General features: G+C 40.0%; 1 protein-coding gene across 1 annotated transcript; it reads right to left on the reverse strand.

Moving 5' to 3' along the window:
- Nucleotides 1-327: 327 nt before the first annotated feature.
- On the reverse strand, nucleotides 328-21,731 carry LOC115989860. Its single transcript, XM_031113738.1, has 3 exons — nucleotides 21,539-21,731; nucleotides 18,904-20,666; nucleotides 328-1,104 (listed from the first exon to the last, which is right to left on the reverse strand). The coding sequence occupies exons 1-3, from the start codon at nucleotides 21,729-21,731 to the stop codon at nucleotides 328-330; spliced, it is 2,733 nt and encodes a 910-aa protein (XP_030969598.1).
- Nucleotides 21,732-24,701: the final 2,970 nt, after the last annotated feature.

Below are 24,701 nucleotides of genomic sequence, written 5' to 3' on the forward strand. Positions count from 1 at the left end.
AACCTGCTTCGATAAATTCCATTCATGAATAGGTTTTGAAGATTCTGCAACTTCCATATTGACCCTGGAAGAGTATGGATGTAAGTATGCTTCAAATCCAACGTTTGGAGGTTCACCAAGTTGCCAATTGATGATGGGATCTCCTCTAGGTAAGTCCACCTTAAGCCCAAATATTTTAAACGAGTTAATCTTCCTATACTTCTTGGCAAGTGAGGTCTGAATATATGTTCAAGATCAAGGACCTCCAAGTGTAAGAGATGCCCACTTGCAATGCCCATACGAAGGAAGTCACCAATTTCTTTTCCAGGTTTATCTCCTTCTCGGGAGTCAGAAGAGAATGGAGCTGAGATTTCTACACTTTTGCAATATAATTCGTGAATTTAGGCTGCTACCATGTCTTTGACTAGAAATGGTATCCATCTGAACAAAATAATAAGGAAGCCGTTGATCTGGGGTCAAAGTTGAATCCGGTCGCGACCAGAGTTCTTGCAGAGCACTAGGTAAGCCACAACTCAGGACCTTCCCGTTGTGCTTCCTTTCCAGTTCTTGTACCAGGTTGCATTCAATCAAGTGTTTCAAATTCTGCTTTGCAACAGATTCAAGGGGCTTATCAGTTTTTTGTACGAACTCTTCTGCAACCCACAAAGCCACTAATCTCTTTGCAGAAATTTCAGAATCTTTGGGGAATTGTGCAAAGTGAGAGAGACATTTTCCTAGATTCGGAGACAAGTCTTTTCTGTTTGTTTCCCAGTTGTCTATCCATGGTGTCTGGTAAGGATTGATATGTTCAAGCGCCCTTGACAACTCCCCAGTAGTGACTTTTTTCCCGGACAACAGATACCCAATACTAAAGATGGAAAGCGGCAAGCCCCCACATCTCCTTACAAGTTTTTCTGCCTGTCTTTTCAAATCTTGAGAGAGTTGAGGCTGAGGCACCATCTGTGTAAACAAATCCCAGCTCTCATCTTTAGTTCGTAGTCGGAGTCGGTATGAGAAACAACTTGGGTCAGCATGTGAAGCTACACTCTTGTCTCGTGTGGTGAGCAAAATTCTGCTCCCATATTTGTTATCAAGGAATGCTTCTTTTAGAGTATCCCAGGTTTCCTTTCTCATGATTGAAAGTTCAAAAACGTGTATAAACACCTTTTGAACGTTTAAACCCCCAAATTACAACTTAACCAATTCAAGTAATATGTCAAACAACTAGTGTGCGGAAACTTAACATACGCTATAATATGAAATTGGTAAAAACTATCTAAGCCAAAACAAAACACAATCCTCAGCAGATAATAAAAAGGCAAAGATACAGGTGAAGGAAGATGCAAACACAAAGACAACATGTGATGTGTTATCGAAGAGGAAACCGAAGCCCTCGGCGTAAAACCTCTCCGTCGCCCTCCAAGCGGTAAACAATCCACTAGAAAATACAGTTGGGATATATGGACAGCAATAGACCCTCCAAGCCTAATCTACCCAGTGCACCTAAGCCCTCCAAGCTTCTTGTTCCAACGAGGTTGCGCCGAACCTTTTTCTTTTCTAACTTCCCGGATTCCGCTACTAGACCGTAGCATCAACCAATGAAGATTGGTTCCTTCCTAACAGCTTCTCAGAAATCCAAACAGCTGTCTCACAGTGATGATGATGGTGAGAACCAGGTTTGGTATAATGCCTCTCAAGGATTTGACAATGGAGAGGAAGAGAGTTGAGGAATTTGAAGAGACTCTAATGTATAGATTGTGGGTGAATCAATCTTGTTTTTCTTTAGGGTTTCTCTCTCAAAATTCTCTCTGGAAGCTCTCTAACAATCATGGGTAAAAGGGGTATTTATACTAGAGTGGAAGAGGAATGTGAAACGTCAGGTTTTACAAAACAGGGGTGGCTCGCGGCTTGACCAAGTCGCGAGATAACCGTATGTTCAGTTGTCCTGTTTTGTCCTGTAGTGCTCCAGCTTGCATGACTTTTCACCTTCCAGCATGCTTGGCACGTGTGCTGCGTCTGGCGGCTTGAAGCCGCGAGTCACCCGCGAGGCCCAACCGCGAGTCTCTGTTTACTTGCACACTCTTGAGCAATCTTCACTCTAACTCACTCACTACCCTTACATCAAACCCACCTAAATACAGGGTTACTAAATGCTGAATTACAAGCAAATTTGGCACGGAATAAAGCCAATTAGATGGTTGAATAAATTCAACCTTACAATCTCCCCCTTTGGCTATTCCGTGACAAAACCCTAAAACAGACTCTAGACTTAACATGTGAGTTGGGAACAGTTGAACAAAAGTCACTCACACCTAACTCTAGAAGTTGTGAAGCACTTGAATCATATGAACATAAGACTCCTGAAACACAACAATACACCATGATCATTGTTAAGCAGAAAATCGTGAAATGCATATGAAACAGGCAATATGTGATCAAGCAAAGATGGAGTTAAGAAACAAACCATGGCTTGATCAACCAAGTGAACACCATAAGGTAGTGATCACAGTGCTCATTCACACTTGAAATGAACACAAGGACATACAAGTTAACAAGCACAAGGCAAGATACTTGTATGCTCAACACTCAACCAATGCATAATACACAAGGTATATGCATCTAGGAACAATCCTACAAGGGCACAAGAGTGACAGTACATAAATCAAAATGCAAGACATTTAGATTAAAGTACTGATTTCAACATAGCATAAAGGCTGCATAAGCAAAGTACATACCATAAAGCCTACAAACTATGCATAAAACAATAACCCTAAAAGCTTACAAAAGCACATGGGTACAAACATAAAACAACCTGAATAACATCATCAAAATATATTAAAGTTTATACCAAGAGTATAGGTTAAGAGTTAGAAACAACTATACACCAAAAACACAATGTATCAAACCCATAAAAAAAAACACTAAAAGTACCCAAAACATAAGCATATATAAAAAAGTCTCTGATAACTCCCCCTCAACACATTACTCCTCCTTAAGAGCTGCTTTTCTGCTTCTCACTCATCAATGTCATTATCAACAGAAAGAAACATCTCCCCCTTTTTGACCGGAATGGCCAAAGGGTCACTGTTCAGGCTGGGTGGTGAAGCTGTCAAGTTTTGCAGACAAAACATCAATCTGGTCCTGCATGGCTCTCATCCTCTCAGAGTGCTCAGTCTGGACTTCTCTGATCCCATCAAGTCGTTCCAGAATGATTTGGAAAGCATCTGGAGGTGTATCTGAAGAAGTTGATGCTCTAGACCTTTTGCCACTCCTACTGGGTGTTGAGGTTGATGCATGCCCTGCTGCCTCTGCTTCAGTCTCCATTGGGACACCCTCTCCTTCATCACCTTCATCATCTTCTCCTGGAAGCCTAACACTTATCCTTTTGCAGGTAAGCTTGTTAATTGCAGAGGGTGTGGACATGGGACTGATGTCTTGAGGGATTGGAACACCCTTCCTTCTAAAAATCCTCATTAGCAAACTGGGAAAGATCAATTTTGGCCTAGAGGTTGTTCTTGTCTCATCCACAATGGTGTCATAAATGTGGGAACTTATGTCAATGAAATTCTTTTCTTTGAGATCCATCAGAAAAATTGCTCTTACACAGTTGATTGTAGTCAACTTCTTTATGAGATAGAGATTAAACATCATGATTATTGTTAGACACCTCATGTCCACTGGAAAGGCAGTGGTATTCAAACATTTTCCTTCTTTCTGCCCACCTATCCTTTGTTGAACTGTTTCAATAGAAACACTCCTATCCTTGTAATTGATAAATTCCTGATCTTCTAAACCTTCAAGTCCTAGTGTAAGGTTGAATTTATTCAACCATCTAATTGGCTTTATTCCGTGCCAAATTTGCTTGTAATTCAGCACTTAGTAACCCTGTATTTAGGTGGGCTTGATGTAAGGGTAGTGAGTGAGATAGAGTGAAGTTTGCTTAAGAGTGTGCAAGAAAACAGAGACTCGCGGCTGGGACTCGCGGGTGATTCGCGGCTGCAAGCCGCCAGAAGTTGCACACGTGCCAAGCATGCTGGAAGATGAACAGTCATGCTAGCTGGAGCACTACAGGACAAAACAGGACAACTGGCCATACGGTTATCTCGTGACTGGATCTCGCGACTTAGTTAAGCCGCGAGGTCAAGCCGCGAGCCACCCCTGTTTTGTAAAAACCTGACGTTTCATATTCCTCTCCACTCCAGTATAAATACCCCTATTACCCACGATTGAAAGAGTGCTTCCAGAGAGAATTTTGAGAGAGAAACCCTAAAGAAAAACTAGATTGATTCACACACAATCTATACCTTAGAGACTCTTCAAATTCCTCAACTCTCTTCCTCTCCATTGTCAAATCCTTGAGAGGCATTATACCAAACCTGGTTCTCACCATCATCATCACTGTGAGACAGTTGTTTGGATTTCTGGGAAGCAGTTAGGAAGGAACCAATCTTCATTGGTTGATGCTACGGTCTAGTAGCGGAATCCGGGAAGCTAGAAAAGAAAAAGGTTCGGCGCAACCTCGTTGGAGCAAGAAGCTTGGAGGGCTTAGGTGCACTGGGTAGATTAGGCTTGGAGGGTCTATTGCTGTCCTTGTATCCCAACTATATTTTCTAGTGGATTGATTACCGCTTGGAGGGCGGCGGAGAGGTTTTTCGCCGAGGGCTTCGGTTTCCTCTTCGATAACACATCGCGTGTTGTCTTTGTGTTTGCATCTTCCTTCCTCTCTATCTTTGCCTTTTATTTATCTGCTGTGGATTTTATTCTGTTATGGCTTAGATAGTTTTTAATCAATTTCGTATGATAGCATATGTTAAGTTTCCGCACACTTGTTGTTTGACATATTGCTTGAATTGATTAAGTTTTAATTTGGGGGTCTAAACGTTCAAAGGTGTTTTTGCACGTTTTTGAACTTCCAATTGGTATCAGAGCAGGTACACTTGTTGTGGTTTTACTACCTAAGTGTGATCCTAGACCCCTGTGTTGTGGTTGATTGTTTTGATTTATACCATGCTGAATCGTAGCTTAAGTGTTTGTGAAAATGACTCTATGCATATGTCTGAAAGGTGTCTTACTGATGATCTTGTAGAATTGTTAAAAACTAAGAAACATGCTAGAGTATTTGTTCACATGCTGGAATTTCTTGAAAGTCAGAATCATGTCTTACATAGTAGCATATCTGAATCTAAATCATTGATCAAGAAATATAAAAGAAAGAATAGAACGTTGTGTGAGATAATTGAGAATCTGAAAATGAAAAATCAATATGAAAGAAGCATGAAAACTGTTGATGAGTTTGTGTTTGAAGGTCAAGAATGTCTGTCACATGTGAACCTATTTGTGCATACCTCATTGAAGGTGTTTAATGCATGTTTGTGGTATCTTGACAGTGGGTGTTCTCGCCATATGACAGGGGATAAGTCTCTGTTTAAGACACTCAAAGAAAAGGTTGGTGATTATGTGACCTTCGGTAATGGAAGTCATGCTCAAGTCCTAGGCAAAGGAACCATTGAGATACCTGGTTTGCCGCTGTTGAAAGATGTGCTGTACATAAAAGGGCTGAAGGCGAATTTGCTAAGCATCACTCAAATTTGTGACGATGATTTTCTGGTACAATTCTCTAAGAAGGGATGTGTGATCATCAATGAAGAGGGGATTCAGGTTTTGGAAGGAAATCGGACTACAGATAACTGTTATGGAATAGTCCCCACGGCACCCATATCATGTAGAAGTGCTCGTGTGGACATGTTGGAGCTGTGGCATCATAGATTTGGGCATGCCAACTTCAAACAAGTATCAAAAGTCTCCAAACTAGAAGCAGTCGAGGGACTTCCTAAGTTTGGAAAAGTGAAGAAAACCGTTTGTGGTGCGTGTCAAATGGGGAAGCAAACTAAGGCAAGTCATCACAAGGTGAATGTAGCCACCTCTCGGTGCTTGGAGTTACTTCATGTTGATCTAATGGGGCCTACCAAAACTGAAAGCCTAGGGGGAAAGAGATACATCATGGTTATTGTGGACGACTACTCAAGATACACTTGGGTTGAATTCCTTAGAGAAAAATTAGAAGCTTGTGAGAGGTTGGAGATTCTGTGCAAGAAACTACAAAATGAAAAAGGGATTCCGATAGCCAAAGTTAGAAGTGATCATGGGAGGGAATTTGAGAATGCAAGATTCGAGTCCTTCTGTGAAAAGAATGGAATTAAGAGAGAATTTTCAGCTCCCAAAACTCCACAACAAAATGGAGTGGTAGAAAGAAAAAATCGTGTGATTCAGGAGATGGCAAGAGTCATGTTGCTTAACAAGCAAATACCTCAAAAATTTTGGGGAGAAGCTGTCAACACCTCGTGTCACATTGGCAACAGGATTTTCTTTTGAGTTGGTACAAAGAAGACTGCCTATGAGATATGGAATGGGAAGAAGCCAAAAGTGAAGTATTTCCGGGTGTTTGGAAGTAAATGCTATATCTTAAATGATCGAGAGAATCTTGGGAAGTTTGATGCGAGAAGTGATGAGGGTATTTTTCTTGGCTACTCTACTACAAGTCGAGCGTATAGAGTGTTTAACAAGAGAACAAAGACTGTGATGGAGTCCATAAATGTCAAGATTGATGATGCCTTACCTAAGGTGGAAATGATTGATGATGTAGAAGGGCCGAGCACCAAAGAGGCAGATGTTGAGGTAGAAGCTTTGGATATAGAAGGTGAAGAACCTATACCAGAAGTAGAATCGACTCCAATCAACCAAAGAATGGAAACGAGATCAATGTCTAGAACCTCAAGCCCTCTTACTCCTCCTGAAGTTCATCCTCCTATCTCTCGTAGTGAGGAAGTTTCCACTTCAAAAAGGCCATCTTCAAGAGTTATCAAGAATCATCCGGAAAGTAACATCATAGGATCTCTTGATGACGGTCTTCGCCTCAGGAAAGGAAACATTCTGCTAGCTAATCATGTAACATATCACTGCTATCTTGCACAGTTTGAACCAAAAAGGGTTGAAGAGGCTCTTCAAGATGAGAATTGGGTTGAGTCAATGCATGAAGAGCTGAATCAGTTTGTGAGGAATGATGTGTGGGAACTTGCTCCACGGCCTGAGAACATTCATGTTATAGGGACAAAATGGATTTTTAAGAACAAAACTGATGAAGATGGAGAGATAATCCGAAACAAATCTCGGTTAGTAGCTCAAGGATACACTCAAGTAGAAGGAGTGGATTTTGATGAATCTTTTGCTCCGGTGGCAAGACTCGAATCCATTCGCATCCTCATGTCCATTGCGTGCACCTTGAATTTCAAACTTTATCAAATGGATGTAAAGTGCGTGTTTCTGAATGGATATCTAAATGAAGAAGTATTTGTTGAGCAACCAAAAGGATTTGAAGATCCCCATTTTCCAAATCATGTACTAAGATTGAAGAAAGCCCTTTATGGCTTAAAACAAGCGCCTAGAGCCTGGTACGATCGTCTTACACAGTATCTTCTAGACAGAGGTTTCAAGAGAGGGTATGCAGATCGAACTCTGTTTGTCAAAAATGATGAAGGTTATCTCCTTGTGGCACAAGTCTATGTTGATGACATCGTGTTTGGGGCAACCATCGAAGATCGTGCTACTGAATTTTCTGAAGAGATGAAGAAGGAGTTTGAGATGAGTATGGTGGGGGAGCTCACATTTTTCTTGGGTCTTCAAGTCAAACAACAGAAGGAGGGTATTTTTGTATCTCAAAAAAAGTATGCCAGAAACATTGTCAAGAAATTTGGACTAGAATTCAAAAAACATGCCTCCACCCCCATGAGCTCTTCCACTAAACTGAATGTGGATTCGTCGGGAGTTGAAGTAAGTCCTACATTGTATAGGAGCATTATAGGGAGTTTGCTCTACCTTACAGCCAGCAGACCAGACATTGCTTTTAGTGTGGGCGTTTGTGCCAGGTACCAAGCTAATCCGAAGGAATCTCATCTGACTGCTGCTAAGCGAATCATTCGATATGTGAATGGTACTGCAAACTATGGTCTGTGGTATTCAAAAGACTCAAATGATTGTCTTGCTGGGTATTCAGATGCTGACTGGGCTGGCAGTGTAGACGATCGGAAAAGCACTTCAGGCGGATGTTTTTATCTTGGTAACAATCTTGTCTCATGGATGAGCAAGAAGCAGAATTCAGTGTCTCTATCTACTGCAGAAGCAGAATACATCGCTGCTGGAAGTTGCTGCACTCAGCTTCTTTGGATGAAGAAATTACTTCATGACTATGGAATTCCTCAAGAAACGATGTGTGTCTTCTGTGACAACACCAGTGCCATCAATCTTTCCAAGAATCCTGTTCAGCACTCTAAGTCTAAACACATAGAGATACGCTACCATTTCATTCGGGATTTGGTAGAGGAAAGAGTTGTGTGTCTTGAGTTCATACACACCGACAATCAAAAGGCGGGCATCTTCACCAAGCCTCTCGATGGTCCACGGTTTGAATCACTCCGTAAGACCATTGGTGTCGGTACAATTCCTTGATTCTCTTGTGTGTTGTGTGCTTCACATATTTCTAATTTGATATATTTGCTTGTGATGTGGCACACACTTCCTTGTTAACCCTTTGTGCAATATGTTTATTGTTTGTTTGTCCTTCTGTTAATTTTGTTGGTTCTTTCTTTGATTGTTCAATCACTTTTCTTCTTTTATGTCAAAAACCCAAAAATCACATAAAAATAGAAAATCAAAAAGCTTGATTGACTTTGTTGAGTTTTTTGTCTCAAAACGTGTTTTGCCTTGTACCTTTGTGCTAATGGCTTTGTGCATTTTCGAGCATTGCTTGTTTTCATGCACTTATATCACTGTGGGAAAAATCTGGAAATCTTTGTGATTGTTGTAAATCGATCTTCAAACTTGTCATGAATGATTAGTGAATGGTTTTGTTGATCTTGAGACTTGCATAGACTTGTGTCTATATATCTTCCCACTTTTTATTTTTGTTTTGTTAAACAGAGCTCACCAAATGTAAATCTCCAAATGAAAAGAGATATTGAGCTGCAAAAGCCTGTCGCACATTCTAGTATTTGACTAGGAAAAAGGGTAAGCGACCTTATATTGAAGTGAATGTTTATTCAAAAAGCCAAAGGCTTATTCCTTAAAGTGAAATATCATATATCACTCTCACAATGAGAGGTGATTGACTCAAAAGAGCAAAAAGATCAATTGTTATGATTGAAAGTGGAGTCAAATGTAAAGCTCCAAATCATGTTATCAAGTTTTGTGGGAGGTCATATATACATATTTCTATAATTGAGATGGGTCACATGATCTAGTGCTAATTGTGTATGCCTTGGTTGAATTGATCATTGAAGCTTCACATTAGACGAAGGACTATCTCATTGTTGATATCCACACACAACACACAAGTTTATGTTCAATAAATGCCATATTCATTTGTGTGATTGTACTTGATGAAATGTGTTTTCACATGCTCAATCTTTGTTAATTCAAGCACAAAAAGATTTTTGAATGTTTTAGGTGTTTTTGGAAAGTATTTTGTTTGAAAAATCTGAAAATTTCAAAAATCCAGTTTTTGCCCTGTTTTGGCGGCTCTGTCGCGGGTATGTCAAGTCGCGAGACTCGGTCGCACCTTCGCTGGTCATTTTTGGCGACTTGTTCGCGAGTGGAAGGTCCAGTCGCGAGGTTCACTCAGAGATTTTCGCGGCTCATCTCGCGACTCACTCGCGGGTAGACCTTCCAGTCGCGAAAAACACTTAGAAAATTTTTTCAAATTTTTGTTCTTGTGTTCTTTGGCGGCTTGAGCTGGCGACTGTGTGGCGACTTAATCCAGTCGCGAAAAACGCGTGTTTTGCAGAAATAAGGGCAGTTTTAAACTTTTTGTTTTTCCCTCGATCTTTTTGTGACTGTTCATTGTCTTTTTCATCTGCTCTTACCCATCCCACCGTGTCTCCATTTTCGATCTCCATTGTTTGCCTCCTTTCAGATCACAATCGTCGTCTCACAGGTATGATATTCTGTCTTGAACTCTATTTTACTTATTGTTATGGTTTTCCCTCTGGATTTTTCACATTTGTTTGTGATTTTGTGATGGGTTTCTAGCCCAACTATTTCTCTTTGTCCATGCTTAGCTTATGGAAACTTGTGTTTCCGTTTTTGAGCTAGTTTATTTTGGATGGTTTTTGTGTTCTTCATCATGTGCTTAGCTAGGGTTTGCTCATTTGTGTCTGATCTGCTGTTGATGTCGTGTTTCACTATGATCCTGTGTGGTTTCCTGTTGATGTGTTGTTGAATGTGGGTCCTTTTTCAGCTGATTCTGTGGTTCTTTTTAATCTTCATCTACGGTGTAGTTCAATTTGGGCCTTTTGTGTCCCTCATTGATTTTGTCTGACCATTATCATCCAGCTATTAGGGTTTCTTCATTGTCCCTATATTTCCACTAACCCTCTGCTAATAAAGCTTGTTGGATTGTGTTCTGTCATTTTCCTTGTATATATTGCAGGCTGGTCATGTCACCATTTAAGAAAGCTGCTGTAAAAGGAGGTAGTTCCAAAGGGAAGGAACCAGTCATAGATGTTGATGATTTCTCACCTCAACCAAGAGGGACTCGTTCTTCTTCGAAGAGATTCGATCCCGACAGGTTCAGATCATATGTAGCCTATCAGTCTTATGAGAATTTCTTTCTTCATGCCACACCATTACTAGAGAGAGCTTTGGATCAGTCATCACTTCATGACACTGACATTCCGAAATGGTTCGCTCACAAGGATTGGAATTACCTTCTCTCTGATCCGGATGACGCGTATGAAGAGTTGGTAAAAGAGTTTTATGCCAACGCAATTGTGGAAGGAGATGAACTTAAGTGCTGGGTTCGGAAAAAGAGCTTTTCTGTCTCTCCTGCATATCTGGCAGAAATTCTTCACATCAACAGACCCATTTTCCGACATTCGCCAGTTTACGATGATCTCTGCCCTGATGAGGAGCTTCTTAAAGAAAGTCTTGGTCCAGATTTGGAGTTCTCGCCAAATGGCAAGTCCATCAGTGTTTCCTCTCTCTCTCCAAAGCTTAGAGTGCTTACAATTGTAATGTTTCACAATTTGTACCCTTTGTCCAGCACTGGGTATATGAACCTTGGACGGGCTTTGTTTCTTCATGATCTAATCTCTGATGTGGAAATAGACATCTGTGCTCATATCTTTCATGTTCTGCGCAAAACGGTTCTTCGAAATGAGTCTTGGATATGCGCTCCTTTTTGCAGTCTAATTTCCCGGATCTTGAAGCTCAAGGGAGTTTATCCAATGGCTGATGAATCCCCTATGTCCAAACCAAGTCCAATCAACATGCGCACATTCAATGCGAGCATTGGACATAGTCGGAAGAGAGCCAAACCAGAAACTTCTGCATCTCCCAATGACTCTCAGTTTAGCACTCTCTCCCTGGATGAGAAACTTGTTCGCATTGCCTCCTCTGTCAACGAGTTGAGTACAAAGATGTCTGGCCTCACAGCTTCTCTACACCATCAAAACACTCGGTGGGATATGAAGTTTACTTCTCTTCAAACTCAACTGGATCAGATTCAGAGAAAACTGGAAGAGGATGACTAGCCTATTCCATGACAAAAAGGGGGAGAGATAGGCATAATCAAAGGGGGAGTGTCTTTACATTCTTCTTCTCTTTTAGTTGATATTGTGTTTTGTAAACTGTTATTCAGGATGTTTGTGTTTTGTACCCATATGCTTGTGTAAGCTTTTAGGGTTTATGTTTATTGCATAATTTGTAGGCTTTATGGTATGTACCTTGCTTAGTGCAGCCTTTATGCTTTGTTGAAATCAGTACTTTAATCTAAATGGTATGCATTTTGGTTCATGTACTGTCACTCTTGTGCCCTTGTAGGATTGTTCCTAGATGCATATGCCTTGTGTGTTATGCATTGGTTGAGTGTTGAGCATACAAGTGTCTTGCCTTGTGCTTGTTAACTTGTATGTCCTTGTGTTCATTCCAAGTGTGAATGAGCACTGTGATCACTACCTTGTGGTGTTCACTTGGTTGATCAATCCATGGTTTGTTTCATAACTCCATCTTTGCTTGATCACATATTGCCTGTTTCATATGCATTTTATAATTTTCTGCTTACAATGATCATGGTGTATTGTTGTGTTAGGAGTATTATGTTCATATGATTCAAGTGTTTCACAGCTCCTAGAGTTAGGTGTGAGTGAGTTTTGTTCAACTGTTCCCAACTCACATGTTAAGTCTAGAGTCTGTTTTAGGGTTTTGTCACGGAATAGCCAAAGGGGGAGATTGTAAGGTTGAATTTATTCAACCATCTAATTGGCTTTATTCCGTGCCAAATTTGCTTGTAATTCAGCACTTAGTAACCCTGTATTTAGGTGGGCTTGATGTAAGGGTAGTGAGTGAGATAGAGTGAAGTTTGCTCAAGAGTGTGCAAGAAAACAGAGACTCGCGGCTGGGACTCGCGGGTGACTCGCGGCTGCAAGCCGCCAGAAGTTGCACACGTGCCAAGCATGCTGGAAGATGAACAGTCATGCTAGCTGGAGCACTACAGGACAAAACAGGACAACTGGCCATACGGTTATCTCGCGACTGGATCTCGCGACTTAGTTAAGCCGCGAGGTCAAGCCGCGAGCCACCCCTGTTTTGTAAAAACCTGACGTTTCATATTCCTCTCCACTCCAGTATAAATACCCCTATTACCCACGATTGAAAGAGTGCTTCCAGAGAGAATTTTGAGAGAGAAACCCTAAAGAAAAACTAGATTGATTCACACACAATCTATACCTTAGAGACTCTTCAAATTCCTCAACTCTCTTCCTCTCCATTGTCAAATCCTTGAGAGGCATTATACCAAACCTGGTTCTCACCATCATCATCACTGTGAGACAGTTGTTTGGATTTCTGGGAAGCAGTTAGGAAGGAACCAATCTTCATTGGTTGATGCTACGGTCTAGCAGCGGAATTCGGGAAGCTAGAAAAGAAAAAGGTTCGGCGCAACCTCGTTGGAGCAAGAAGCTTGGAGGGCTTAGGTGCACTGGGTAGATTAGGCTTGGAGGGTCTATTGCTGTCCTTGTATCCCAACTATATTTTCTAGTGGATTGATTACCGCTTGGAGGGCGGCGGAGAGGTTTTTCGCCGAGGGCTTCGGTTTCCTCTTCGATAACACATCGCGTGTTGTCTTTGTGTTTGCATCTTCCTTCCTCTCTATCTTTGCCTTTTATTTATCTGCTGTGGATTTTATTCTGTTATGGCTTAGATAGTTTTTAATCAATTTCGTATGATAGCATATGTTAAGTTTCCGCACACTTGTTGTTTGACATATTGCTTGAATTGATTAAGTTTTAATTTGGGGGTCTAAACGTTCAAAGGTGTTTTTGCACGTTTTTGAACTTTCACCTAGCACATCATCTATGACATGTGCATCCAAAATGAATTCTTTACCTCTAACCCAGCAACTTAACTCATTCTCCTTTATCATAGCATTTGAATAAAATTCCCTAATCAGGGGTTCACACACTACAGGGAAATCACTCAGAAGCTTTTCCCATCCTCTTCCTTCAAAACAGCTGGGGATAAAAGATTGTCTTAAGTCCTCCAAATCTACAAATCTTTCTTGAATAATTCCTGCTTTCAAGAAGATATCCTTGTATCTCTCAAAGTGATGAACTGACCTAAACAGTTTAGAATCCATTTTCAATCTTTTGTCAGCCTTCTTTGCAGGAGTTTTCTTTTTCGGAGGTGAGGGAGCCATCTGTGAACAATCAGAAGAGGCCACAACAGCATAGAGTAATATATGTGCAGAACTAGTCAGTACCATGTAATTAACAAAGAGATTTCAGTCACACAAATGAACTTGAACACTTAAACAATAAGCTACTTAGATCAATCACATGGATAAACAAGCCTAAGATAGGAAACACATATAAAATCATCAGATATAGAAACTATCCTAAAGGCAGATATATGACAATGAGACAGATAATGGAAAATGATATGACTCATAATCAGCATTGTGAAACTAACACATGCTCCCAACAGATTTACAGAATAGAACATGCACATTCAGCACAGTAAAACTCACAACCTCAAATGGAACATTTTGAAACAGCTCAACACCTCAAGTTCAGATAAAATAAAAGAAACATTTAGCTAAGCACAGGATGAAGACCAAAAAGGAAACAACTAAGATCAAATCAAACTCTAACAACAGCATCCGCAAGTTAAGCATGAACAAAGAGCAATATCTGAAACACAAACCCATCTCTAAAACATAAATAGATGAGAAGAATCAAAGGGAAAAACAAAAAATCAAGTAGAAATGAGTTCAAAACTGAAAACCCATACCTGTGACTTGAAGAATTTGAGTAGAAAATATGCAACAATGGAGATTGGAAATGGGTGCACGGAGTGTTTGGGAAGGAGATAGTTTAGAGAGAAGATGAACAGTCACAAATATTCGAGGGAAAACTGAAAAAGATTTAAAAATTGCTCCTGTTTTTGCCAAACACACGTTTTTCGTAACTTGATTAAGTCGCCACACAGTCGCCAGTTCAAGCCGCTAAAACACTCAAGGACAAAGATTTGAAAAAATTTTCTAAGTGTTTTTCGCGACTGGAAGGTCTACCCACGAGTGAGTCGCGAGCTGAGCCGCGAAAATCTCTGAGTAACCCTCGCGACTGGACCTTCCACTTGCGAACAAGTCGCCAAGAATGACCCGCGAAAACGCGACTGAGGCTCGCGACTTGACATACCCGCGACTGAGCCGCCAAAACAGGGCAAAACTGGATTTTTGAAATTTTCAGATTTTTCAAACAAAATACTTTCCAAAAACACCTAAAACACTCAAAAATTTTTTTGTGCTTGAATTAACAAAGATTGAGCAAGTGAAAACACATTTCATCAAGTACAATCACACAAATGAATATGGCATTTTTGAACATAAACTTGTGTGTTGTGTGTGGATATCAACAACAAGATAGTCCTTAGTCTAATGTGAAGTTTCAATGATCAATTCAACCAAGACATACACAACTAGTACTAGATCATGTGACCTATCTCAATTATAGAAATATGTGTATATGACCTCCCACAAAACTTGATAACATAACTTGGAGTTTTACATTTGAATCCACTTTTAATCATAACATTTGATCTTTTTGATCTTTTGAGGCAATCACCTCTCATTGTGAGAGTGATATTTGACATTTCACTTTAATGAACAAGCCTTTGGCTTTTTGAATAAACATTTTCTTTAATATAAAGTCGCTTACCCTTTTTCCTAATCGAATACTAGAATGTGCGACAGGCTTTTGCAGCTCAATATCTCTTTTCATTTGGAGATTTACATTTGGTGAGCTCTTTTTAGCAAAAACATAAATAAATAGTGGGAAGATATATAGACACAAGTCTATGCATGTCTCAAGATCAACATAACCATTCACTAATCATTCATGACGAGTTTGAAGATTTATTTACAACAATCACATAGATTTCAAGATTTTTCCCACATTGATATGAGTGCATGAAAACAAGTAATGCTCGAAAATGCACAAAGCCATTAGCACAAAGGTACAAGGCAAAACAAGTTTTGAGACAAAAACTCAACAAAGTCAATCAAACTTTTTGATTTTCTAATTTTTATGTGATTTTTGGATTTTTGACACTAAAAACAAAAAGATTGATAAAACAAAAAAATGCACAAGTAGACAAGCAAACAACCAACAACAAAAACAGCAAGCAAATAAACAAATATCGTCACAAAGTATAGGAAGTATTAATGCATGGACATGTTGTAATGCTTATGCATGAGTACCCTTTTTCACCCACACGTCACTTGCGTTTGGGGTGATTTCCTTATAGGATTGGGTACGGGAGTTAGGGCTTTCAAACCTTCGTGAGAAGCTTTCCAAGCAGTTGGTGAATGCACCAATCATCTTCATCACGTTCATCATTCCGGGATCACCATTCTGATCTTTAGATTGATCACCTACCCAATTTCTTGTATCATTTCTAGGTCCTCCTGACCTTTGAGGAGTTGCACTATTCTTTGCTCTCAGCCTTTAGCAATTTGGTCGAGTATGCCCTTGAAGTCCGCAATAATGACACACATAAGTTACTCTAGGACCTCTTTGTGGTCATGGGTGTGACTTGGCACGAGATTCAGACCTGCCCACAGATTGATTACGGGGATTCAGCATCCGTTGATTCACCACATTCTTCTTCTCCTCCATCTTGAGCTTCTCATCAGTAAGATCAGCTACAACTGGATCTTTGGCCTTTACAAACTTCACTTCTTTTGTGACATTTCCAGATGAACTACTTCCTCCGGTATATCCCAATCCGGATTTGTCTGAAAAGCTCTTTTGAGATGAGATAACATCATCTAGCTTCTTGGTGGTGACCCTCTCTATTTTAGCATTTGCTTGCACAACCTCATTCTCAAGAAATCTTACTTTTGTGTAAGTTTCGGACAGCTCACCATTCAGTGTTTCTATCTCACATTTGGCCTCCCTATATCGGATTAGGAGACTTTTGTAGTCCTCCTCAGCCTTCTTCATTTTTCTCACAGCAGCCTTGGCCACCCTTGTGTACTCACCCGACTTCTCCAAGAGTGAGTTATAATTCTCTTGAAGATTTGCTGTGATTTCATCTTCTTCAGCATCTGATTCTTCAACAATTCCTAGTGATTCATCATCACTATGTTCTCCAAGGTCTCGTACAAGCAGATTCAACTCATTTGAAGACTCAACATGAGCAATAGTCATAAAAGCCGAATAGTTCCCCTCTCCATCACAGCTCTCTTCAGATTCTGAATTAGACGAATCCGAGTCACTCAAAGTCGTGGCATACACTTTACCTTTCGATTTCAAATAATTCGGACATTCCTTCTTAAAGTGTCCATGCCCATTACATTCAAAGCAAGTGACACATTGTGTAGGTTGAGATTCTTTTCCATCTTTCTTTTTGAATTCCCTTTTCTCCCTTCCAGAACTTTGGAATTTTCTTTTATCATCAAATTTGCCATTATTTTTGAATTTCAAGAATTTTCTGAAATTTTTGACAAGGTATGCAACATCTTTATCAACCACATCTTCTCCCGATGAGTCTTGATCTTCTACCTTCTTATTAATGGTCTTTAGAGCAAGAGATTTACTCTTCCGTTGACTGGGCAGCAACATCTCATAAGTCTGCAGAGAACCAACCAGCTCCTGTACTTTGATGTCATCAAGGTCCTTGCTCACTTCAATCGCTGTCACTTTAGCACGAAAACTTTCCGACAATGATCGAAGGATCTTCCTTACAATTTTTGAATCCTCCGTTTTCTCCCCCAAGTTGAACTTGCCGACAACCACCTCATTTAGCTTCCCATAGAAAGAATCAAAAGACTCATCCTCACTCATTTTGAGCTCCTCAAACCAATGGTTAGCATTTGCAACTTGGTGTCTTTCACTTTCTTCGTGCCTTCATAGGTGGTTTCCAAAATCTCCCATGCTTCTTTGGCAACGGTAATGTGAGAAATCCTGTGAAATTCATCTGGAGACACACCACAGAAAATAGCATTGAGTACTTTACTGTTAGCATTAGATGCAGCAAGTGCAGCCTTATCCCATGTGGATTTGGCTGCCTCAGGTCTGGTACAACCAACCTCAACAGCATCCCAAACAGATTCATCAATAGAACACAGAAAAGCTCTCATGCGAACCTTCCAAAAAGCATAATTACTACCATCAAAATATGGAGGTGCATTTAGGGATTGAGACCTATCCATCTCAAAAGGGAGTCAAGGATCACACAATGGTAATGAAACCAATAGCAGTGTACCCGCTCTGATACCAAATGAAAGTTCAAAAACGTGTATAAACACCTTTTGAACGTTTAGACCCCCAAATTACAACTTAACCAATTCAAGCAATATGTCAAACAACTAGTGTGCGGAAACTTAACATACGCTATAATATGAAATTGGTAAAAACTATCTAAGCCAAAACAAAACACAATCCTCAGCAGATAATAAAAAGGAAAAGATAGAGAGGAAGGAAGTTGCAAACACAAAGACAACACGCGATGTGTTATCGAAGAGAAAACCGAAACCCTCGGCGTAAAACCTCTCCGCCGCCCTCCAAGCGGTAAACAATCCACTAGAAAATACAATTGGGATACATGGACAGCAATAGACCCTCCAAGCCTAATCTACCCAGTGCACCTAAGCCCTCCAAGCTTCTTGCTCCAACGAGGTTGCGCCGAACCTTTTTCTTTTCTAGCTTCCCGGATTCCGCTACTAGACCATAGTATCAACCAATGAAGATTGGTTCCTTCCTAACAGCTTCCCAGAAATCCAAACAGCTGTCTCACAGTGATGATGATGATGAGAACCAGGTTTGGTATAATGCCTCTCAAGGATTTGACAATGGAGAGGAAGAGAGTTGAGGAATTTGAAGAGACTCTAATGTATAGATTATGGGTGAATCAATCTTGTTTTTCTTTAGGGTTTCTCTTTCAAAATTCTCTCTGGTAGCTCTCTAACAATCGTGGGTAAAAGGGGTATTTATACTGGAGTGGAAGAGGAATGTGAAACGTCAGGTTTTACAAAATAGGGGTGGCTCGCGGCTTGACCTAGCGGCTTGACCAAGTCGCGAGATAACCGTATGGCCAGTTGTCCTGTTTTGTCCTGTAGTGCTCCAGCTTGCATGACTGTTCACCTTCCAGCATGCTTGGCACGTGTGCTGCGTCTGGTGGCTTGAAGCCGCGAGTCACTCGCGAGGCCCAGCCGCGAGTCTCTGTTTACTTGCACACTCTTGAGCAATCTTCACTCTAACTCACTCACTACCCTTACATCAAACCCACCTAAATACAGGGTTACTAAATGCTGAATTACAAGCAAATTTGGCACGGAATAAAGCCAATTAGATGGTTGAATAAATTCAACCTTACAATGATATTGTCCAGAACTAGAAGGTACTTCCAAGCCTTCAAGAAATCTTTCACCTCCTTGAACAAGTAATCTTTTACCTTCCCATCCTCAGGAGGCGACAGGACATGTCCTAATCTTTTCAAGAGCAAATTCTTGTCGTCGTCCACTGAATCAGGTAGAGACACCAAGTATCTATAATGAAAACGGTTCTGAATATTTTTATTATTCAAAACCATCTTTGCCAGAGTTGTCTTACCGATACCTTTCATCCCCACAATGGCATGAGTTGAGAAACGGTCCCTCTTGGTGGTCAGTTGGGTGACTACTTCATGTATGTCTTCTTCTAAGCCGACCTCCAAGTTTGTCTCTTCCTTCAGTTCAATGCGACATAACTTTATCCTTGCCTCGAGAAGTTTGGGGGCTTTCTGGAATTCCCCGAGTTCTGCAGAGAACTTCTGCCAAGGATCTGTCTCGCTTTGAGTGTCGCTCCTTTTGGAGGTTGAGATTCGTATGTAGGCGAACAAGGAATTATTTACGTCTTTAATAATGGTTTTCATTTGATCCTTCCAAGCCGTTTTTGAATTCTTTAAATTCTCTATGCCTTCAACCACATTTGCTTCTTCGATAAATTGATGCACTTGATGGAAAAGTTTTTCTAGCTGTTTGAGCTGATAAGTTGCAACGGGTGGCGCCTGTTTGAGCTGGTTGCTAAAGTCGTCAAGAAGAACTATAATATCCTTTTTAAGGGTGGTGGCCTGAGTTTGCTTTTGTGGAGACAGGTGGACAGATTGTGATTGATATCTTTTGACAAAGGTGAAATCAAACTCTTGTTTTCTATGAAAGAGACGCAAGAGACGACTCCCCATGCCCAAAATACTCCTCTTGAGCTTACGCCTTGTTATCAAATTACCAAAATACGGAAGCCAGCTCATTAGAGTTGTGATTTTCTGTTTCCTCTCAATTTCATGTTGTATTTTGTCGATGGTGTCATGCGCTTCCTCCACCCAGGCCTCTTCGATTTTACCTTCCAAGATAAGCCCTTCTAAATCTTGCAGGAAAGCAATCAGTAGCTGCAGTGGAAAGTTGATAGTGTACGCTACGTTCTTTTGCTCTTCAGACAGTAAATCTGGAGTCTTACTGATCAGGACTTTTAATTTCTTTTCAATAGAGGCACTTTTTTCATGTTTTCGGTAAGGCTTCCTCTTGTCTTCCTCTATTGGTCTGTCCTGCAGGCTTCTAACAGTAGACCTTGACGACTCAACAAATTGACAGATTTGTTCTCTGTGTATCTTCCAAATTTGAACATTTATCTCAGAACTGCACAAATCCAATTCATTCTGGAGGCGATGAATTTTTTTGTAATCCGGGAAACCAAAGTAAATCCATTTCAGGGATTTTCCTCTTTCACTCAGTTCATCATAGGTTTTTCTCCAATCCTGTACACTGCGAACCACAGTTTTGGTTGCATCCACCCAGCCTCTCGTAGCATCATTTAGTCGTACAGTGGCTACTGATCTCAGTTGGGAATTCCCAAGTTGGTGGGCTTTCTCATCTATTTTTCTCCCTGATTCTGAAACAGCTTCTACATCTTTTAGGAGAGCATCCAAGAGCTTGAAGTCCCAGCTAACCTTCTTGAAACTCTTCTTCAACCGTTGAAATGATCTATAACTCAGCAAAATGATAATGATGTGGGCAGACAAGAGAACAATGAGGAGTATGAAGAAATCAAGAACATAAAAATTAAACGAATAGAAAACGCTGGTGAAATGGCCATGGGTGCTCTCTGGTATAGGAAACAGAGCTTGTAGAACTTACTGAATTTAAACCATTTCCTTCATATGAAGAAAATGGCCATTACTTGGTTCAAAAGTGAGAATACTGAATAAGAATGCAACGGCCATTACATGGTTAAAAATAAGATTACTGAATAAGACAATATATAATATGTGAATCAAGTGATATACAAGACAAACTTACGCAAGAATTTATTCCTTGATGAAAAGAAAAAGTCATTTCTTGGTTGAAAAGTGATCATTACTAAATCACGAAGAATAGAATTTGTGTGAAACAACTGGTATACCAACCAAAGCTACGTGAGAACTCACTTGAACTACACAGATGCTTTAATGAAATGAAAAGGACCTGCAAAGAAAGGAAGTAGACCAAGATTGAATTGGAAACTTCTAGTTTTATTTCTATATCAGAGAGTCCAAATGAATTAGCAATCTAATCTATATATATAACATAACAGAGTAACAGAAAAATGGCGCCAAAACAGGTAAATTAACTAACTCTCAACAGCTTAACAAACTCCCTAACTCAACTAATCAACTTGACAGCTGGACCTCCTAGCTGCTCTTCTTTCTTTCCTTTGCACGCGCATCTTGTGCTGAACTAATTGATGTTGTCTTCTTCTTAGTCTTGTCATTTCCTCCAGTCTGTTGTTTAGCCATCACTTCAATTTCAACAGTCCCTCAAGTCCTGAACTGCAAGTTCTATGACTTGAACAGAAGAAGCTACCTTCAACTGCCTTGGAACAAAACTATCCTCTAAGCCCAACTTTTTTGAAAGTCTTACAAAAGATGAAAATCCCAAGGCCTCGGTAAATATTAGCTACTTGAGAATTGGCTGCAATGTGAAAGGTCATGATCATGCCTTCCATAATCTTGTCTCTTACTAGGTGCCAGTCCACCTCAATATACTTAGTCCTCTCATGAAAGGCTGGATTAGCAGCTATGTATAATGCTGCTTGATTATCATAAAACAACATAGCTGCTTTAGGATGCTCAATTTTCAAATCCTTGAGCAATTGCAGCACCCAAGTGATTTCACAAGCTAAACTGGTCATTGCTCTATACTCAACTTCAATTGAGGACCTTGAAACCACTCCATACTTCTTTGACCTCTAAGATATTAAGGAATCTCGAAAGTAAAGTACACAACTTGTTAAAGACCTCCAAGTATTAGGGCATCAACCCCAATCCACATCACAAAAGGACTTGATATGCAGACTATAGAAAAAGATTCATTTCTTTGGTGAACCTTTAATATATTGAAGCAATCTGTGAGTTGCAAGTAAATGAGGTTCTTTTGGCTGTGATAGAGATTGGCTTAATCTATGCACAACATAGGCAATGTCTTGTCTAGGTCAAGTAGAGAAGTCTTCCAATTAATCTTCTGAATTGTGCAAGGTCTACTAGGGGCTTGCCTTCATACTTAGACAACCTCAGATTATGCTCCATAGGAAACTTAATTGGTTTAGAACCAATGAAACCTATATCTTTCAAGATCTCCATAGCATATTTTCTCTAGTTCAAGCTAATTTGTTCATCAGTTTTGGCTACCTCAAGTCCCAAGAAATATCTTAGTGATCCAAGGTCTTTTATACCAAACTTATCATCAAGTAACTTCTTCAAACTGTTAACACAAGCAAGATTATTCCTAGTGAGCAATATGTCATTCACATAAACTAAAAGCACTGTAAAAGAGGAACCTTGTGTATGAGTAAACAATGAGTAATTAGATTTTGATTGAATGAACCCCATTCGTAGAATTGACGTAGAATAGACAGTACATGCCTTCCTGGAGTAGCAGGGATGCTGGAAGTCACAGTGCAAGATCAAAGGAGGCGCTAGTAGTGGCCATCAAGGCGACAATGTCGGAATTGTATGAAATTTGGCAAGTTAAAGGGAAATTGCATTCTAATCCAGACTAATAAACCATAAGCATAGCATAAATTTAGGAAAATTTCATCGTTAAAGCCTTGAAAATAGTGTTTTTGCTATTTATAGTAATTTTTTTTCCTTTTAATAACTTTTAGTTTAAAAGTTAGAATAAAGTTCATCTATTTTGGGACAACCTTTAAGGTTAGTAGTTTATAATTTTGCATTTTAACTCAATTTTGTCATTTTTTGTAAATTTTAAAATTTTGTTACCTTATCGCGTAATTAGTGAGAATTAGGGTTTTGGATGTTTCCTAGTCATCCTAGGGTTTTACTTTTCAGTATTTACATGTTTTGTAGCTGTCAGAGGGAAATCAAACTATTATCAATAAGTAAAGACTTTTTGTCAAATTATTTCTCTGGTGGATTCCTACTTTCATCTCCTTGTGGATTTAGGGAAACCCACGTGGATACGAGGCTTACTACTAAAAGCTAATAGTTTAATTTCTGTTCCATTAAAAGAGCATCATATGTATTTTCTTTAGGCTTCTACAACATCAGTTGGTATTAGAGATGTGACTTATCCTGGTCTGATGGCTAACTGGTGCCACCACAACAATGACAACAGTGACGACGTCAATAACCCAGTCCTCACTAGGGTTGAGTTCCTTGATTTTTGTGATGAAAATCAACAGTTTTGTGATTCAACACAACAGACTCCAGACCAAATTTGAGAAATGGTTGCCACCCTACTTAATCGAAACCTTAATCGTGATGACAAAGAGCGATGTAATAACTGAGCACGTGGCCCTCCCCATCGCGGTCCAAATCAGAACATGCAGCAAGACAACTATGAAGAGAACAGCAAGGATGAATAGTATGTAGAGAGAGTCCTTGGGAATCATCATGGTCCAATGAGGGATAATGGCCAAGATTATCAGGAGTAGAGGGACTATAGGATGTAAGTAGTGTTACCATCCTTTAATGGTAATGTCTCCATTAAAAAGTATTTGAATTGGGTCAGTGAGGCGGAGAAGTTTTCCGATTATATGGTTACCACAGATGACAAACAATTGTGTTTGGTGGCTTAAAAATTGATGGGAGGAACATTTACCTAGAGGGATCGTGTTCAATTAAACCATACCTGTGAATGAAAGCTTCCCATATGATCATGGAAAAGGACGAAGAGATTAATGGCAGATCAATTCATACCATCAGCTTACCAGTAGGAGTTGTTCAAATAGTACTAGGATTACACGCAGGGTACTCAGACAATTAATAAGTACATGGAAGAGTTTGACAAGTTAGCAAATTGCAATGATTTGGAGGAAACTAAAGATCAATGGATACCCAAATTTTAACATAGGCTACGAGTTTCCATCCGAGACCAATTATCCTTACAAACCCTATATACATTAAAGGAGGTTGTAATCCTATCCAAGAAAATAGAATATCAGCATCTCAGGGTAGGTTTGAAGTTTTCCAACCATAGTTCGGAGTCATCTAGTTCCACTGCCAATAAAGGTAAATAGCCCATGTTTAAACTATGATTATAACCTGTGGTTAGGGAGAATAGTGGTGTAAACCAGTCCATAGTGGCAGTAGCAGATTCTGTAGCTTAACTGATAGCGAACACCAACCCCTATGCTAGGCCAACTAGGAATAAGTGCTACAAGTGCAGAGAACTAGGACATCGATCTAGTACTTGTCCTAAGCAAGCCACAGTGAATCTGGTGGTAGTAGAAGAGGGCAAGGCAGATTGTGAATAGGAGGGTGAAGAGGTGCATAATAATGTTGATCCATATGCCTATAATCCTAATGAGGATCAGGGAGATGAGGAAGGCATGCCATTAGGGAGATCTTTAGTGATTCAGAGGTTGTTGCCCACACCAAGGGTGGATCACAGTGATCAGTGGCATGAGATCTTCTAAGCACTTTGCACCATCAATAAAAGGGTCTGTGACTTGATCGTTGATCGTGGCAGTGAAGAGAACATCGCATCAAACAGTTTGGTTACCAAGTTGGGGTTAAATATAGAAAAGCATCTCTCTCCATACAAAATAAGTTGGATTAAGAAAGGTACCTGATGCAATATAACCATTGGAGCTGAAACAGGTTTATGTAGAAGTGGTGATGGATGGAATGCCGAAGAAGGT

This window comes from Quercus lobata, chromosome 5 (assembly GCF_001633185.2).
Source record: "Quercus lobata isolate SW786 chromosome 5, ValleyOak3.0 Primary Assembly, whole genome shotgun sequence".
Taxonomy (NCBI): Eukaryota; Viridiplantae; Streptophyta; class Magnoliopsida; order Fagales; family Fagaceae; genus Quercus; species Quercus lobata.

Coding starts and splice junctions, on each gene's coding strand:
- LOC115989860 (XM_031113738.1), bottom strand. CDS start 21,731: ATGACCAGTTTAGCTTGTGAAATCACTTGGGTGCTGCAATTGCTCAAG. Junction 20,667..21,538: donor AAGAGACAAGATTATGGAAG/GCATGATCATGA, acceptor TTCCTATACCAG/AGAGCACCCATGGCCATTTC. Junction 1,105..18,903: donor TAGTTCTGGACAATATCATT/GTAAGGTTGAAT, acceptor ATCATGAGAAAG/GAAACCTGGGATACTCTAAA.